This window comes from Stegostoma tigrinum, chromosome 37, assembly GCF_030684315.1.
Source record: "Stegostoma tigrinum isolate sSteTig4 chromosome 37, sSteTig4.hap1, whole genome shotgun sequence".
Taxonomy (NCBI): domain Eukaryota; kingdom Metazoa; phylum Chordata; class Chondrichthyes; order Orectolobiformes; family Stegostomatidae; genus Stegostoma; species Stegostoma tigrinum.
In genome coordinates, this window is record NC_081390.1 from 13,719,267 (window position 1) to 13,735,517 (window position 16,251).

The window sequence follows — 16,251 nt, forward strand, 5'->3', positions numbered from 1 at the left end:
GGTCTGTTTGAATGCTGTACATCTCAATGAACCTAAAATAGATTTTATGTCAGATGACCAAAAGATTAATCATCTGACATAACTTTTGTGGATCCTCTTAAAAGAGTAAAGCAAGGTTGAGAGGAAGACCTGAAATGTTAACTCGGATTTCTTCTTCACAGATGCTGCCAGACCTGCTGAGCTATTCCAGCAACTTGTCTTGTTTGCTTGAGAGGATTCTAATTGTGGGGTAGCGATAGAGCTTTGGACCTTAGGAAGTGATGCCATGGCAGTTAATGGTAAAGTGATGAAAAGCAGGGATGCCCAAAAGGCTAAATAAGAGGAATGCAGATATCTTTGTTTTAGGGCTGGAGGAGATTACAAAGACAAAGAGTGGCAAAGCCATAGAAGGGTTTGAATCAAGGATGAAATGTTAAAATGAAGATTGTGTTTGACTGAGGGCCAATGTAGGTCAATGATCAAAGGGAAAACAGGGGAATGGGACTAGATATGAGTTAAGACACGGTAACATTGTTTTGGATGCCCTTAAGTCTTCAGGGTGGAAAAACAACCAGGAGCTAGTTTAAAAATTCAAATCTAAATGCAATAAGAGCATAAATGATTGTTTTAGTTGAGGTTCAAGTGATACAAAAATTAATTAGCATAATAGCATGAAAGTAGCAATAGGGGTGTCTTGATGATGTCACAAATGAGATCAAAAGCTCATTTTGGAGTCAGTTGTGACAATTGTGGCTTTATTGCAAACTGTTCCCAACATAATGTGTGAATTTATGAACTAATAGCAAGAAACAATAGAGTTTTCAAGAAAGATTTTACCTTTTGTGCGCACATCATAACAAATTGCTTTCCTTTTGCAATTACATTCCTGTATATTGTTTCTGTGAATTCGCAACCAGATGTCACCTCTTCTGCATGTGTCTGATAGGGATTAATTGAAACATTGTATTTTTAATATATCTTAAATTAATGAACTCAGTAGTTTAGCTGTGGCAAAACCACAGTTGAATTGAATATTCAAAACTCTAGTCCACACTAGTGTTCTGGTGTTAAATAAATTACATCAGCATGAGGACAGATTTGGCACTAGTAAACTGGACAGCAAACCTAATAGTTAGGATAGTTGCAGTAGAACAGGGGCAGACATTTTCTCCCAACTAAAATATATTCTAGAGAGAAAAAAACATCCAAGCATCTAAGCAGGGAAGTTAAAGAGAACAAATGGGCAAAAACTTAACTTCAATGCATTAAATAATAATAACTTAGATAGAGAATTGACTAACCAATAGAAGACAGTCACAAAAAAATGTTTTTCTTCAGACTGGCAAGCTGTAACTAGTGGGGTGCCACAGGGTTTGTTCCTTAGGCCCCAACTGTTTACAATCCATATTAATAAGTTGGATGTAGAGATAAAATGTACTGTAGCCAAATTTGCAGATGTCACAATGATAAGGTGGGAGTGTAAAATGTAATGAAGAAATAAGAAATTTACAAATATGTATCAACAGATTAGGTGAATGGACCAAAATTTGGCAGTTAGAGTTTAACATTGATAAATGCAACATTGTCCATTTTTGTCAGATGAATCAAAAGACAACTTATTATCTAAATGGAGAGAAACTTCAAAATGCTTTAGTGCCGAATGATCTCGGTGTTCTCATACATGAATCACAGACAGCCAGTATGCACGTACAACAGGTGATAACGACTCAAATTGAATCTTGGCATTTATTGCCAGAAGAATGCAGCATAGAAGTAGCAAAATGTTTTTGAAACTGTTCAAGACATTGGTGAGACTACATCTGGAGTACTGCGTAAATTTTATTACCCTCAGTTGAGGGAGGAAGTAACTGCATTGGAGGCAACTCAGAGAACATTCACTACATTGTCTTTTATAAAGGTTTCTGCCCATATTCATGAGAGTTGAGAAAAATGAGAGGAGATTGCCTACTCTTGCTCCTACTTATGTACTTATTCAGAAGAGTTTTGAAGGGCTAACTACCATAAAAATCTGAAGGTCAGTGAGATAACTTCGTAGGGGCCGATAAACCCTCAGTGAGTCATGAATAGTCCTTGGCTTTAGTACTGCTTCTTCAGAGTCGGCTCTGAGTGTCAGGAACTCTGACACTCCTCTTTTCATACGTCAGCCAGGAGTCCCTGTTTGGACTAGATGAACAGCTGCAATCAGGGAACTCTTATTCTATGATGTCCAGCTGGCTGACCTCATGACAATCATTACACTCGTATTTATATCATTCAGCTCTACGAGATTTGAATCTGACATTGACAGTTTAGTTGGCTTGCAAATAGGTCATTTGCAGTGTTTTGTGACATTGATATTTCATTTTAAGAAATCAGAGGCAGTAGAGGGTGGTCGTGAAAATGTAACTTTGCCAGGTCCGCCTCAAAACTAATGATATTAGGGAACACTTAAGGACATCCCAAAGGGCCTCATAACCAAATAGGTATTGTGAATCTACAATCTCTGTGGCAATGGAGTAAAATACAGCAGCTAATTCATACTCAGCTAGATCCCAGAAACCACTACAAAGAAAACTAGGTCATCTGCTTCACATCTTAGTTGATCTTAAGAAAACATACTAATGTGGACTCACTTTTTTAATGAAAGGAAATTTTGCTTGTGAATGTCTATATTGGAATGGGAGGGAAAATTTACCAGCAAATAAAAATACATGTTACTTTTGGGCTTTAATTCAGTTCTCTACTTCAACCAATGTTTAAGGCTGACTTTGTAGCTTATTCATACCTGCCCTTGACTACTGACCCTATATACTTTCCATCACCAACGCCATCTCTTTCCTTTGCATTTGTCCACTTAGCCCATCCACTGTATATGTCTACATATCACCTAATGGAATCGCTAGACTACAGTTGAGAGTGAAAGCACTGGCTGATCTCTTGTCCTGTTTCGTTAATAGGTTCATGAGATTAATTGAAGCAAATGTTGTGATCATCTCACTTCAAACTACCTTTTGCTAAACTGAACATTGTTGTCTGGTGAAACATGTTGCAACATGGCTCATTCTAAACACAGTGAGGGTGCCAGATGTTTTAAGTGGTAGCTTACCTATTCTGCTAGAAGTACGTTTGTTATTTGCATGCAACACTTTGCCCTGCAAAGACTGAAAGAGAGAAAATATCGTTAATGACAAATCTCTGAGATGTGAATAAGTGTTGCAGCTATTGTCCTGAATATATCACACACGTTATGAGAAAAGAAATGGCATGCTTTAAGCCAGTACATGAAAGAAAGTGAGTATGAGTATTTTGTCAACTTTATACCTTCCTCTGTAAAAGTAATGGCACTCCTGAAATACAGTTTACAATAAACTCCCTTCAAATTCTCTGATGACTCAGACAGCTTATCCCAGGAGTAGCTGAGGCATGTCGATCAGTAAATTCCATGTTTAATTTTCAGTCTGAGAGAGTTTTCAGCCTTTACAAGGGAAAGCAGTAGTGTATATAGATTCAGCCTTTGTTTCGGGGGAATAAATTGTGTGTCAATCCAGCATCTAGTGAAGCTAGATGTGTTAGATCCCAAAGTTGAATAACCTGCCAACAATCCCTATCAAAGATTAGAGGTAAATACTGACATGTGCGGAATATATCCAGAGGGTGACTGCCATGCTAGAATTAGATACACCAAGAGAGAAAGGGAATGATAAGAGTTAAGAGACATTTAAAAACATTTACATAAAAAATTTGCATAAAACCCCCAAAACCAAAGCCTCAGCAATTATACTACAGGCCTAACTATGCTTAATAATTTTCAAAGATCTGCCTAGTTGCTACTCTATTTGAGAATCGAGATCCTCATGTTATTTTACTGTTGTTTGAATTCTAGTATTTGAGGTAGGAACTTTATGAGGATCCCTCAGGACTGTTCAAGATCTACGTCCCAAGCTGATTCAATAATGAACCCTTACATGTTAGATCTGCGACTGCAGCTTTTATTGTTTCAGACAGTCCTGGAATACAATGCATACATGAGCAGCAGAAAACTTACTATGACTGTGTGCTGCTATTTTTCCCAGTTGTAGTTGATGAAATGCCACTTGTGCCTGTCCCATTATTGGATGTCCCTCAGATCTGGCAATCCCAACTTAAATTAAATATAAACAATTATGGTGCACCCATTTTCAGAGAAATTGAACTCTTCAGATCAGCTGATCATAAACTCCACACATATATTTTTTAATCTTTGAAGCGCAATGAATATTGGTCAAAAGACATTGTGAGCATCATAATGTTACAGGACTTACATAGTGAGTACATCATTTCACACCTCCCAGATGAGTTTCTGCTTTGTGAATTGTAAAGCTAAACACTCCTATCCTGATGAACATTTCTCAATTGTAGGTTCCTTTGTCCGAATAATGGAGCCGCTGATGGTGCGCACTCTATAATAGTGGCATCCTTAGAATTTCAGACATCACCTACCCACATCCAGGATGATCATCTCATCCTTGGGTTAAATGACCCATTTATGTCCATAGTGTTCCCCTGACCCATATATCACTAAAGTCCTTCACTAGATTATGATTTCTAGCATTTGCAAGTGTTCTATTCATGATGTCCCTTTGTGTGTGTTAGAGTGATTATCTTTCTATTCTGTTTGTTGTAGCTAGTCTAGTTTCAATATTAAATTATTCATTTACAATATAAACATTCTAGTTCTCCTTTTGCCTTAACAGTGTCTTCAGCTGTAGGACACCTAGAATTATTTGACTTAATTTCTATATCTAATCTTTTTATTACACGACAGTGTTAAGAAGCATATATTAGTGATCCCTTCAATATTTTCTTGAATTCAATTGCATTGAATAGGCAGGAAATTGGTGGCTTTCTGCAGGAATGCAGAAACCAAAACAACATTCTCTCCCTTTTGTATTACTCCACGCACCAAGGAAAATGAACAGCATCTGTGGACTATTAATGTACTGTTCCCACGCAAAGGAAATATGTGCTCTGAGAGTAACTATGAATAGGAATATGAGGACATTTCTGTTCATTTCAAGATAATATTTGTAATTTATTTAGTCATCTTGAATTCATAAATTTAATGCAAATTCATCATGTTTGCAGATGGTTCCCAACTACGACAGACAACAGAATCTAAAAAGGCAGTTCAGAAATTAGAAAATGAGTTGTGCAATTAACTAAAACCATGGCATCCAAATTTATGCAGAAAACATAGAGGGCTGGTACGGAAGAAAAGCTAAATGTCATGCACATTTCAATATCGGTGATGAAGTAACTGAAGGGAAAAATATAAGGATATGTAGGACTGTCATAGACTCAATGCAGAACATATTCAATCAAAAAGTATTCAACAAAACCAAAAGATCACTGAACTAAAAACAGAATGTGGTGGAGAAACTCAGTAGGTCTGACAGTATCTATGGAGGGAGAAACAGAGTTAGCTTTTTGAGTTAAATATGACACTTCTTCAGAATTCAGTTGAACTTGGAGAATCAGTATAGACATTATGGGCTGAACAGTCTCCTTCTATGTTGTACCATTCCGTGATTCTGAGCTTTGAATGTACGAAGAATTTTTCTATGGTCTCAACTATATGAATTAGATGGTTATAATAGGATAGCCAGAAAGCTACATATGGAGTTCGAAAATTTGTTATCTATTCGAGAAACTGCCAATGTAGGAGAAAGTAATATTGATATTAACATCTTACTCATAGCAAGAATTCTGTTTTATTAATGCCAAAATGACTGTAAGCAACTGAAATCCAATACTTTGTTGCAACCAATTTGATGCAATTGACTATTAATGACAGCTTCTTTACTTGGATCATAAACCTTTGCGTTTGCCTACGTCTTTTCTGACTGTTGAAACAGAAGTATCAGCAATATTTCTTTCACTGTGATGGAAACTAATAATGCTGACTATTCAAGAAAAGACTATTCAAATATGTAATGTCTCTGTAAAGAACATTATTAGTACAGTCTTATTATATTTATTCCATTTTCTATTCTCTTACCATCTCAGTGCAAATGCTGAATAGTGACAGTAAAATCAAATGTAGGGTCTTCATTTTTTTCTTTTACAAGAACTTTGTTTTCTTGATATATACCTGCAACAGAAAGAAACACTTGGGCTTTCAACTCATTGTACTTACGAGCAAATGCTGTTGAACAGATGAAAAAACACTGCTATGTATTTATTTGATGAAGTGATAGTTTTCCTGGCCAGTTGGAACAGGGAGGTAAATTAAGAACAACCTGTAATTCAACAATTTTAACAGGTGCGAAGGTGGCATCTTTCTGTAGATTTTTTTTCATACAGAATACATTTACAAAATGGTTGATTAAAGGCAGGCTTACAGATGTATAGGCAATTGCTTTTACAGAATAAAAACCAAATTTTAGAATTTTATTTTTTTAGAAGTTTTACTTTGAAGTTTTTTTGCTCACAGGACTGTTGAATATCTCTGTAAAAGACCACTTTGAAAATATTGTTGGGCAGTTTGCATCGTTAAAATTGGTATTTATTTACTAGGTAGATTGTTGCTGGAAGCTTGTTATAACAAATGTGAATTTTTTTTAAAGTTTGAAATAATTTATGTGGAACTATTATTGAAAATAGAATGCTACAAAATTCTGATCATAACTCAGCCTTTTGAAGAAATAAAGCCTTCTGGATTTCTACCAAATCACAACATACCAAAATGATGCAAAGTTTGTCTGTTAAAACTAAAACTCCACTGAGAGAACAGTTACATAAACCAAGGTGGCTTAGTCAAAACATTGTTGACTGTGGAAAGTTGTTAGTTTGAAATAAAATATGCCCTGTGATATGAAATAATTTTTGATTGAACACTCAAAGTACTGTATTTAGTGGAATACTTATATCATGAAATGGTCCTTCACATTTAAAAAAAAAGCCCAAGATTTATAAACATAACAAGGCACAAAAAACATAAAATTTAATTTATGAGCAGCATTTGTCTTTGAGAATTCTCAGGGTGAGAAAGGTTTCATTGACACATTCTTGGCAAGTGACTAAAGTCTATGATCCAGTTTTCAGCATTATCCTCAAATCTTCATGCCACAAAGATTTCTCAGGATATCTTCATGAACTTTGATGGAAGAAATTTGTGGTCCAATTTATTTCCACCTCTTTGAAGTTAATACAACATTGTTCTCATCCATGTTTGAAGTTAATGTCTTTCCCTGGTTTTGACCACTGTAATTTGACAAAGGGAAGTAACTGATATGTGTCCTGTGAGTAGCTATACAGTAGGACAGAATAAATCAAAAGATAATGACGGAATGTAAAGATGGCAGTACATTAACAGTGAGTTCACATACATTAGGAAAGTCAAATTGGCAGAAGTAACTCCATAAGGAAGAATTCATACAGGGACAGTTTCTTAGAATAATACATTGTGAATTCAACCAGGGCTCAGGCTATTTTGGATCTGGTAATGGGTAATGAGGCAGGTTTAACAATGATCCTAGCGTAGAAATTCCCCTGGGAAACAGTGACCCTAACATGATAGAAATGCGTATTCAGTTTGAGAGTTAGAAACTTGAGTTGAAAACAACAGTGCTAAAGTTAAATACGGGAAACTACAAAAGAATGAGGTCAGAGTTGATTGGAGTGGACTGGGCAAGGATTTAATAGAAAAGACAATTGATGAACAAGTCCGACATTAAGAAAATAATTTATCCCCATGAGGAAGAGGGTTCTAGGAAGGGACTAAGCCAACCATTAGGTTGAAAGTTAGGGATCATGGCAAATTAAAGTAAAAACATACAATGTGGCAAAAATTAATGCTAATTCAGTGGACTGGCAAAGTTTTAAAAGCCAACAAATAATGACTAAAAAAAGGAGAAAATAAACTTTGAGGGTAAGCAAGTAATATTAACACAAACAGTAACAGCTACTTTCTGTTTTTGTATACAAAGGGAGAAAGAGGCAAAGTGAACAAAGGATCCTTAGAAAATGTATAAAAACAAAGTTGCTGGAAAAGCTCAGCAGATCTGGCAGCATCTGTGAAGGAGAAAACAGAGTTAATGTTTCAGGTCCAAGTCATGGGACCCCAAATGTTAACTCTATTCTCTCCTTCACAGATGCTGTCAGACCTGCTGAGCTTTTCCAGCAACTTGGTTTTTGTTCCTGATTTACAACATCCTCAGTTCTTTTGGTTTTCCTCAGAGAATGTGTTTGGGGCGATAATAATGGGGAACCAGGAAATGGTAGAGCAATGAAAAAGTACTCTGCATCATTCTTCAAGGCAGAGGATATTAACATTAACATCAATATTCAAGGAGCAAAAGGGGATAGGAATTAAATACAAAAACAATCACTGAGTAAATTAATGGCACTAAAAACTGATAATTCCCCTTGAGCTGATGACTCATCTTAGTGTATGAAAGGAAGTAGCTACAGAAAATCAGTAACTGCTATCTCTACCAAATAAGGTATGCATTTGGATGAAACATTCAGGCTTGGTCACATGCACAGATAATTCCATATAAGGCATACACTTGGCACAGAGACTTGCGTAAAGAGGCTGAAGAAATCCCTTTGTTTAGCATAACTTGCATGATTCATGTTGTAAGAAGATACTGTCTGGAGGCATGGTGAAGATATCAAGCAGAGTTTGAGACTGGACAGCTGTCAACTCTCCCGGGTAATAACATTTGGATTAGTTACAGAAATCAGTGAAAGACAGTGAGAGAGAGATCTCCAGTAGCTAAAAGTGTGTTATTTGTTTGAGTACTTAAGAAATTAATTGTATTTTATCAAGCACTAAGTGTGTCCATTGTACCTTCGTCCTTGTATGTGTTGAGACCAACATAGTAATCTTCCAAGAACCCATATATTTTAGAAAAGTTCCAAAGGATTGGAAAACTGGCAATGTGACATTCTATTCAAAAAGGGAAGGCAACAAAAAAAGTAACTTGTGCAGTTAGCTTAACAGCTCTCAATTGTGAAGTGTTAGAGCCTATTACAAAATGTAGTAACATGGCATTTAGAAATACAGAATTTTATCAAGTAGAATCAGCATGGTTTCCTGAAGGGGGAATCAAGGCTGATGAAGAAAAAGCAGTATTATGGATTAGCAGATCAACTATGACCTCAATGAATGGGGGAGCAGGCTAAATTGGCTGAATGAATGACTTCTGCTCTTATGGTTTTATTATTTTCATGGAAGCAAATTACAGCAACAGCATAGGCACATATCTTATGACCTTTATATTATCCATAATGCAGCAGATTTAATTAAAGAAATGTATAATGTCCCACACATAACCGTGTGAAAAAAGAACCACTTCTCCATTCTGATAGGAACTGAAAAACTGGATGATGAAATATTCTAAGTCACTTTCCCACAACTGTTCAAGGACAACCTGCATTGTACAAAACAAAGGACTTAATTTAAAGCTTTAATTCTCTGATGATAATTCTTGTAATCACCCATGGCTGGATCAGCATTTACTGCCAGTCCCTAGTTGCCCTTGGTAAGGTGTTGGGGAGATGCCTTCTTGAACTGCTGCAGTCAATGTACTGTGGATAGACTCAGGATGCTGTTAGATAAGGAATTCCAGGATTTTGACTCAGCAATGGTGAAGGAAAGCAATATATGTCAAAGTCAGGATGGCCAGTGGCTTGGAGGGAAACTTGCAGGTGGTGATGTTCCCAAGTGTCTGCTGCTCATGTCCTTCTAAATGGAATTGGTCATGGGTTTAGCAGGTGCTGTAATGCAATCTTTTGGAACATTTTGCAGTGCAACTCGTAAATAATGCATACTGCTGCTACTGAGGCTAAATACCTTTTAAAAATTGGAAAAGGCAAAGGTGAGGCTTACTCAAAAATCAAACGTTTAGTTCATTCACTGTCACTGGGTCAAATCCTAGAATTGCCTCCCCACTGGCATTGTTGTTCAACCTGCAGCAGGTGGACTGCAGCGATTGAAACTGCCAGCTCACCATCACCTTCTCAAGGGCAACTAGAGATGGATAGACAATAAATGCTGGCCATCCAGCCACACCCACATCCCACGAATAAATAAAATCATTTGTTCATGCCTCTGAATCTAGTTGAACAACTATTTTCACTGAGTTATTCTATCCTCAATGTCTGAAAGCATTTCGCAAAAAGAAAATGTATCTATATTTCTGAATTATTTCATTACCAATAGAAAGTGACACTCCACCAAGTGGAGTAACTTATGTTGAAGTGAGAAACCTTGGCCGAAACACCAGGAAAACTTGCTTGCTTAGGTGTTAAGATATAAAATCATCCAAACCCTTATTCAAAAAACATAAAATATATTGTTTAACAATTCTCTAGAAGACAGCGTTCCCTCGATATTGAAACATTAAGTTGGATTACGTGCTGAATCCGGTACAGGAATTCATTAAAGTTTCTTTTTCCAGTGGTAGTGTTCAGTTAAACGGATACCTTGTCGTTTAAAACAGGCTTCTAATCTGAAATCAAGTTCCGCAAAATTATGGTGTTCACCCATGATTTAATGTCGGACGAGCTCTTCGATCAGAAGGGGTCATTGAGTCGGAGTAGGTGTTGGTGGAAGAACGCATACAAATAAAATGTAAACTGTATTTAAAAATCGAGGAAAAGAACTGGATAAGTCTTTTTCCAGAGGCAATTCCATCATCACAATTTCATTCTTCAACTTGTTCAAACATTGCTTTTCTTTCAGAAACCGTTTATTCTTTTTTAGTTCAAAGTTACTTACTTCAACCTAAATTAAAACGAATAAATAAAGTTCTTCACAATGAACGTTGAACTTTCCTGTGTCATCTGTGACTTGCAATTTAAATTGCACTAAATTTGAATTATCAGTCGACTGTACCTCGGAATATGTGGTTCCCCGTCTGATCCAGTCTCAGCCTCCAACCGAAAACATTTGATACCATTACACAGCTTACACGCAGACAACAGTTATAACATTTTCCGAAATCCCAACAGGTATTGCATGTTTTGTTGCAACGTGGTCACTAGGCATCAGATGTAAGTAAATCATCTATTTTCGGGTGCACGGTCTTGTTTTCCGCGCATCGGAATAAACTTATTATGCTGAAGGATGCACATCGCTGAAATTAGGTAGAAGTGACGAACGTTGTTCATATATTGTATTTTATTACATATTTTCAAACTTATAGAGAAAAGGTGAAAGATCAAACCTGATAAACGGGAACGCTTGCTCTGGGTTACTAGCTTCGGCGACTCGTCCTCCGACCCGAGCTCTGTACTGACTTGCCGACTCTGCTGCACGATATAAACACCGAGCGGCGGAAGTGAACTACAACACACCGACTTGGTGGAAAATCCCAGACCCCAGGAAATCAGAGTACTGGTATTGATTTCATTGCTCTTTGCCTCAACATACCACACCCCGAAACCATGATGTGAAAATGCAAATCATCAAAAATTGTTTTTCAAAGGAAATGAATTTCTGCTTTGTTTTACATCAACATCCGTATGTTGCCAGCATTTATGAATGTGTTTAATAATATAATGAGTAATCTTTGTCATGCTGACAACAAATAAAAATTTAGCCGGGAATGACACTCATGTTCTTTGAAATCATGGGACATTTTACATCAATTGTGGGCTGAGGGGAACTTGGTTCAACATTTTATCCCATTGACAGCAACTCCGATAGTATAGTGCTCCCTCAAGATTACATTCGAGTCAGCATTAAGTTTGGGACTCGAACTCAGAATCTAGCGTGAATGATGACCTGAATGTTAGATATAAAAACACAAATTGTTGGAAAAGCCGAGCAGGTCTGACAGCATCTGTGGGGAGAAATCGGAGTTAACGTTTAGCATCTGGTAACCCTTAATTTCTGTCAGCAAATTGAGTTTTTCGAGCAATTTCTGTTTTATGCTTCTGATTTCGAGCATCTGCGGGCTTTTTCGGTTTTTATTAAGACCTGAATGTTACGTATTGAGTCACGGCTGGATTCTTTTATTCTTAGAAAAATTATAATTATATTCCAACTACTTCAAGACACTGTGGTCAAGAAAGCACACCAATGCTTCAACTTGCTCAGAAGGCTATGGAAATTTGGCACATTCAGAAATACCTCTAACAATCTTTATAGATGCACCACAGAAAAAATCCTAACCAGAAACATCACAGCTTGGTATAGCAACTGATCTGTCCAAAAATATAAGAATTTACAAGAGTTGTGACTGTAGCTCTGTCACACAATGCAGCCTTCCATCCATTGACTCCACGCATACATCACTCTACCTCAGGAAAGGACCCATCATAATCCCACTCTCTTCTATTGGGCAGAAGACACAAAAGTTTGAAAACACATACCAAGAACAGCTTCTTCCCCACTGTTATCAGACTTTTGAACAGTGAATTTAAGGTTATTGGCGATTCCTGTGAATGTGAGAAAGTTGTTGACAGTAATCTTTGTTCTTGTTGGCAGTCTGGGCATCCAATCCTGGGCACCAGACAATAATGCCTCACCAACATCTTCATTTTGGAGACACCTGGATGACCCTGGTGGAGTTCAGCCAGTATCTTGCAGTGACCTTTGCTTGAGACAATCATTCTTGCTCCCCATAATAATATGCCATTTTCTATTGTGATCTGGTCTCTTTGGATTCAAAAAAGTTTCAATTCTGATTGTGACAGCCCTCTTAGAGTTCCAACACCTTACAAGATGATCACTGATTCTTCAATTCCCTGAAAGCTTTTGTTTAGCTATTCAAACATTTTCAAGGCTTGTTTTTTAAGAGTCGATGCAAAGCTGCTGGGATGGAGGTCAGGTAATGTATGAATTTTCTGTAATAATTCACCAGCCCAAGGAAAGACCTAAGCTCTGGTACAGCTTTGGCAGCCAGGGCACCTTTGATCACTCCCAATGTATCTTCCAAAGGGTGTAACCTAGTCTTCTCAACTCTAGCCCAAGTAAGTTACTTAGGGTGCTGGGAACACGCTGTTTTCCCTCCTAAAGCATAAGCCTGTCGGGGAGAAAAGTTGAAGGACTATGTCCAAATTCTCTAAGCACCAATTACTGGTATTCCCTATTATTAGCACATCATCTAGATAAATGACAACCTGGGGTGGACTTTGTAAAATGTTCTTCATAATCCACTGGAAAATTGCACAAGCTGACGATACCACAGATGGCAATCTCATATATTGGAACAAATCATTATAGGTATTAATTATAACATACATCTGGGAATCCTTATCTAACCACAACTGGAAGTATGCTTGGCTCATGTCCGGCTTTGTGAAGGTCAGTTCCACCCACCCACCGCACATCATAACCTTTAATTCCTTTACTGTTCAAAAATCAATCTTTGCTTTCAAAACATTCAACAAGATAGTCTCAACTGCTTAACTGGGCAGGGAGTTCCACAGATTCACAAACTTTGGGAGAAGAAGTTCCTCATCATCTCAGTCCTAAATCTGCCCCTCATTTTGAAGCTTGCCCCCTGTCCTAGGTTTCACCCACCAGTGGGAACAGCCTCCCTGCCTCTATCTCATCTATTCCCTTCATAATTTAAATGTTTCTAATTCTTCTAAATTCCAGTGAGCTAGTCCCAGGCTATTCAATCCCTCCTTATAAGCCAACCTTCTCAACTCCAGAATCAACCTAGTGAAGCTCCTCTGCAACCCTTCTGGTGCCAGTACATCCTTTCTCAAGTAAGAACACCAAAACTGATGGGTAGTAAATGGTGGGGTCTTTGCAACTGACAGAGATAAAACAAAAACAAAAAGACCTCCCACCCCCATCGCCCATTTGCTTTGACTCACTAAATGTACAGTAAATCCATTCCATCACACTGCACTTCATCTGTGAAAAGCTTTAGAGTACTATATATCTGAAACTCAGCAGTTGAATTTTTCTCTAGTTATAAGAGCATTTGCCATTTACAACCAATGTGAGTCTGTGACAGCATGATGTGCTTGAAATTTATTATTACTTCAAAAGTTTTCATGACTCTAGGTTGTTTTTACAAGATAGTCTTTCGGGTAATTTGCATCATATAATATTTTTAGCTTCATAAAATAATATTGAAACTTCAGAAATAAATATTAGAATAAGTACTTTATTGTTGTCTTGGGAATCAGAATAGAAGCAACATACAGACACACGGTCTCCATAGAAAGGAGAGTACATATTTGGGGATTAGTAAGTAAGTATAAACCATATTCACAAAGGACCATAGTAAAGTTACAGTAACATGTCCAAGACCAAATCTACTAGTTGCAGTATGGAGTCAGCAGATCTTGGTTAGATTGCAGACTGGGCTCAGTCAAACCAATACAAAGGTGTGGCAAGATTTAACCAAAATGAGTACTTTGTTATGAAGACAAATTGAAGTACCGCGCCCAATTTGGGTGATTAATCATTCTCCCACACATGAGTTGTAGAAAGCGTATAAACCTGAAATTTTAAAATATGTTTATTTTTCCAAGATACTTAAAGCAAAAGAAAATTTATCTCAAACAAGTTTTCAGGATCTGGGCTAACAGCAGATTATAAGTTCGCATTGTACTGGTTTAATTGTATCAGTGACAGTAACATAAAATCTTTTTGGCTCAAGTTGAGGAAATGTTGTCTTCTAAGTAAACCTTTCCTGTATTTAATCATAGGAGCAAACACTATTACATTTTACCAATTTTGGTTACAGCCTAGGCGCAAGAACAGTTCCCACCTCGTGAGGGAAGTGGCGAAACCTAATGCTAGAGAGAATCTACATAAATCTCAGCACTTAACTATGTCCAAACTCATATCACAACTTCCATATCCTGGTAAAAGTGCAGTAATTCTTACATATGTAAATGTAGTGTTAACCTGAGGAAATGTCAAAGAGAAGGGATTGAGTGGGTAGCTGAAACCAAATTTGAATTTCTCATCGGAATGTTGCATTCTCATCTCCATGGATATATGAAGCTCAGCTGCATGAAAGCAGGCAATATGTGAGAGGTTATGCTACCTGTAACTTGGAAAAAAAAAGGAATGAGTATAACAATGTGACAATAAGAAAAATGCATTAGTTTATCCAGTTCTGTGATTCTGGATGTGAGTTTCGGCTTCATCAGAGGCTCACTGATGATGTTATCTAGAATGGTGACGAAACGTCTGAAAACTAACCTTCCAGCTCAGTGAGCAAACTCACATCCAGAACCTCAACCTGAGCTATAAATCTTCTCAAAACTTGCAAGTTCTGTGATTATAACTTGTGGAAAATATGTCATTTTGTTACTTTTTACAATAATCTTCAGATTTTCAGCTTGATATCTACAAACTGAGTAAAAGAAATCTACACAATATTTACTCCACACATTCAAAATGGACAAGAGTATTTTTAGTATACAATTTCAGCAGTTAAACATAGACTGTCTGAGTCCTAAAATACCTATTTATTACAGTAATCAACAAAAACAATGCTTCCTGGTGTGAAATGCTTTCCAGATATTGTACAACAATTTTAGACAAGTACCACTTACCATTACAAAAGCAAAATATACTGTATAAATAGAATACAGTGGTTAGGAACACTGGAGTATGGTTTATACCTAGTTGATTCTACACAAATAATACGATAGAAGTAAAAGGGTAAGATGTTGGATAATATCAGCGGGTCTGGTGATGTCTGTGGAGAGAGAAACAGAGTTAATATAGAGTTCACAATGCCTTCTTCAGAATTGAGGGCAGCTGGAAAAATGATTTTATGCATTGGAAAAAAAGGGGAAAGAGGAGCAAAGGGAGAGGATGGGAAGGGTATCACAGGGAAAAAGACAAAGGGATTGCTCAAAGATTGTAGAGAAGCAATGTGAAGTGTAAATTTTTATTTGTGGTATGTCCAGGAAATGATCGTTCTTTTTCATCCTCAAACATTTCATACAATTGCAGAGACTCTTATATTGCATCCAAAATGCAGTTTAAAGTACATTGGTTAGGTCATACTTTAAACTTTTAAAGTTAATTTGTGTAATCATGAGGGCAATAGATGCATGTGAACACCACCACCTGTAAGTTCTCCTCCAAGCTATATTGCTGTTACTTAATTGTCACTGAGTCAAAATACTGGAATTCCAATCCTAACAGCAATGTGGATGTTCCTGTACTTCAAGGAATGCAGTTGTCCAAGAAGGCAGCTCATAAGCACCTTCTTCAGAGAAATTTGGGATGGTGTCCTGGACAGCCACATCCCATGACCAATTGTAAATTTCACAACATTTCCAAGTCTTTTGCTGTCT

General features: G+C 37.1%; 1 protein-coding gene across 3 annotated transcripts in view; it reads right to left on the reverse strand.

Moving 5' to 3' along the window:
- The window catches only part of LOC125467567 (tissue-type plasminogen activator-like), a 32,494-nt gene extending 21,164 nt beyond the window's left edge, over window positions 1–11,330 (reverse strand). Inside the window, exons 1-4 of one of the 3 annotated variants that reach the window (XM_048563600.2) lie at window positions 10,862–10,964; window positions 6,017–6,109; window positions 3,086–3,140; window positions 817–918 (exon numbers count right to left, since the gene is read on the reverse strand). In XM_048563600.2, the coding sequence (XP_048419557.1) occupies window positions 817–918; window positions 3,086–3,140; window positions 6,017–6,070 (211 nt within the window). In that variant the 5' untranslated portion in view covers window positions 6,071–6,109; window positions 10,862–10,964. Of the gene's footprint in view, window positions 1–816; window positions 919–3,085; window positions 3,141–6,016; window positions 6,110–10,449; window positions 10,666–10,861; window positions 10,965–11,192 lie in introns of those variants that run through there. The other 2 variants (XM_048563601.2, XM_048563599.2) reach the window with 2 other exon arrangements.
- Window positions 11,331–16,251: the final 4,921 nt, after the last annotated feature.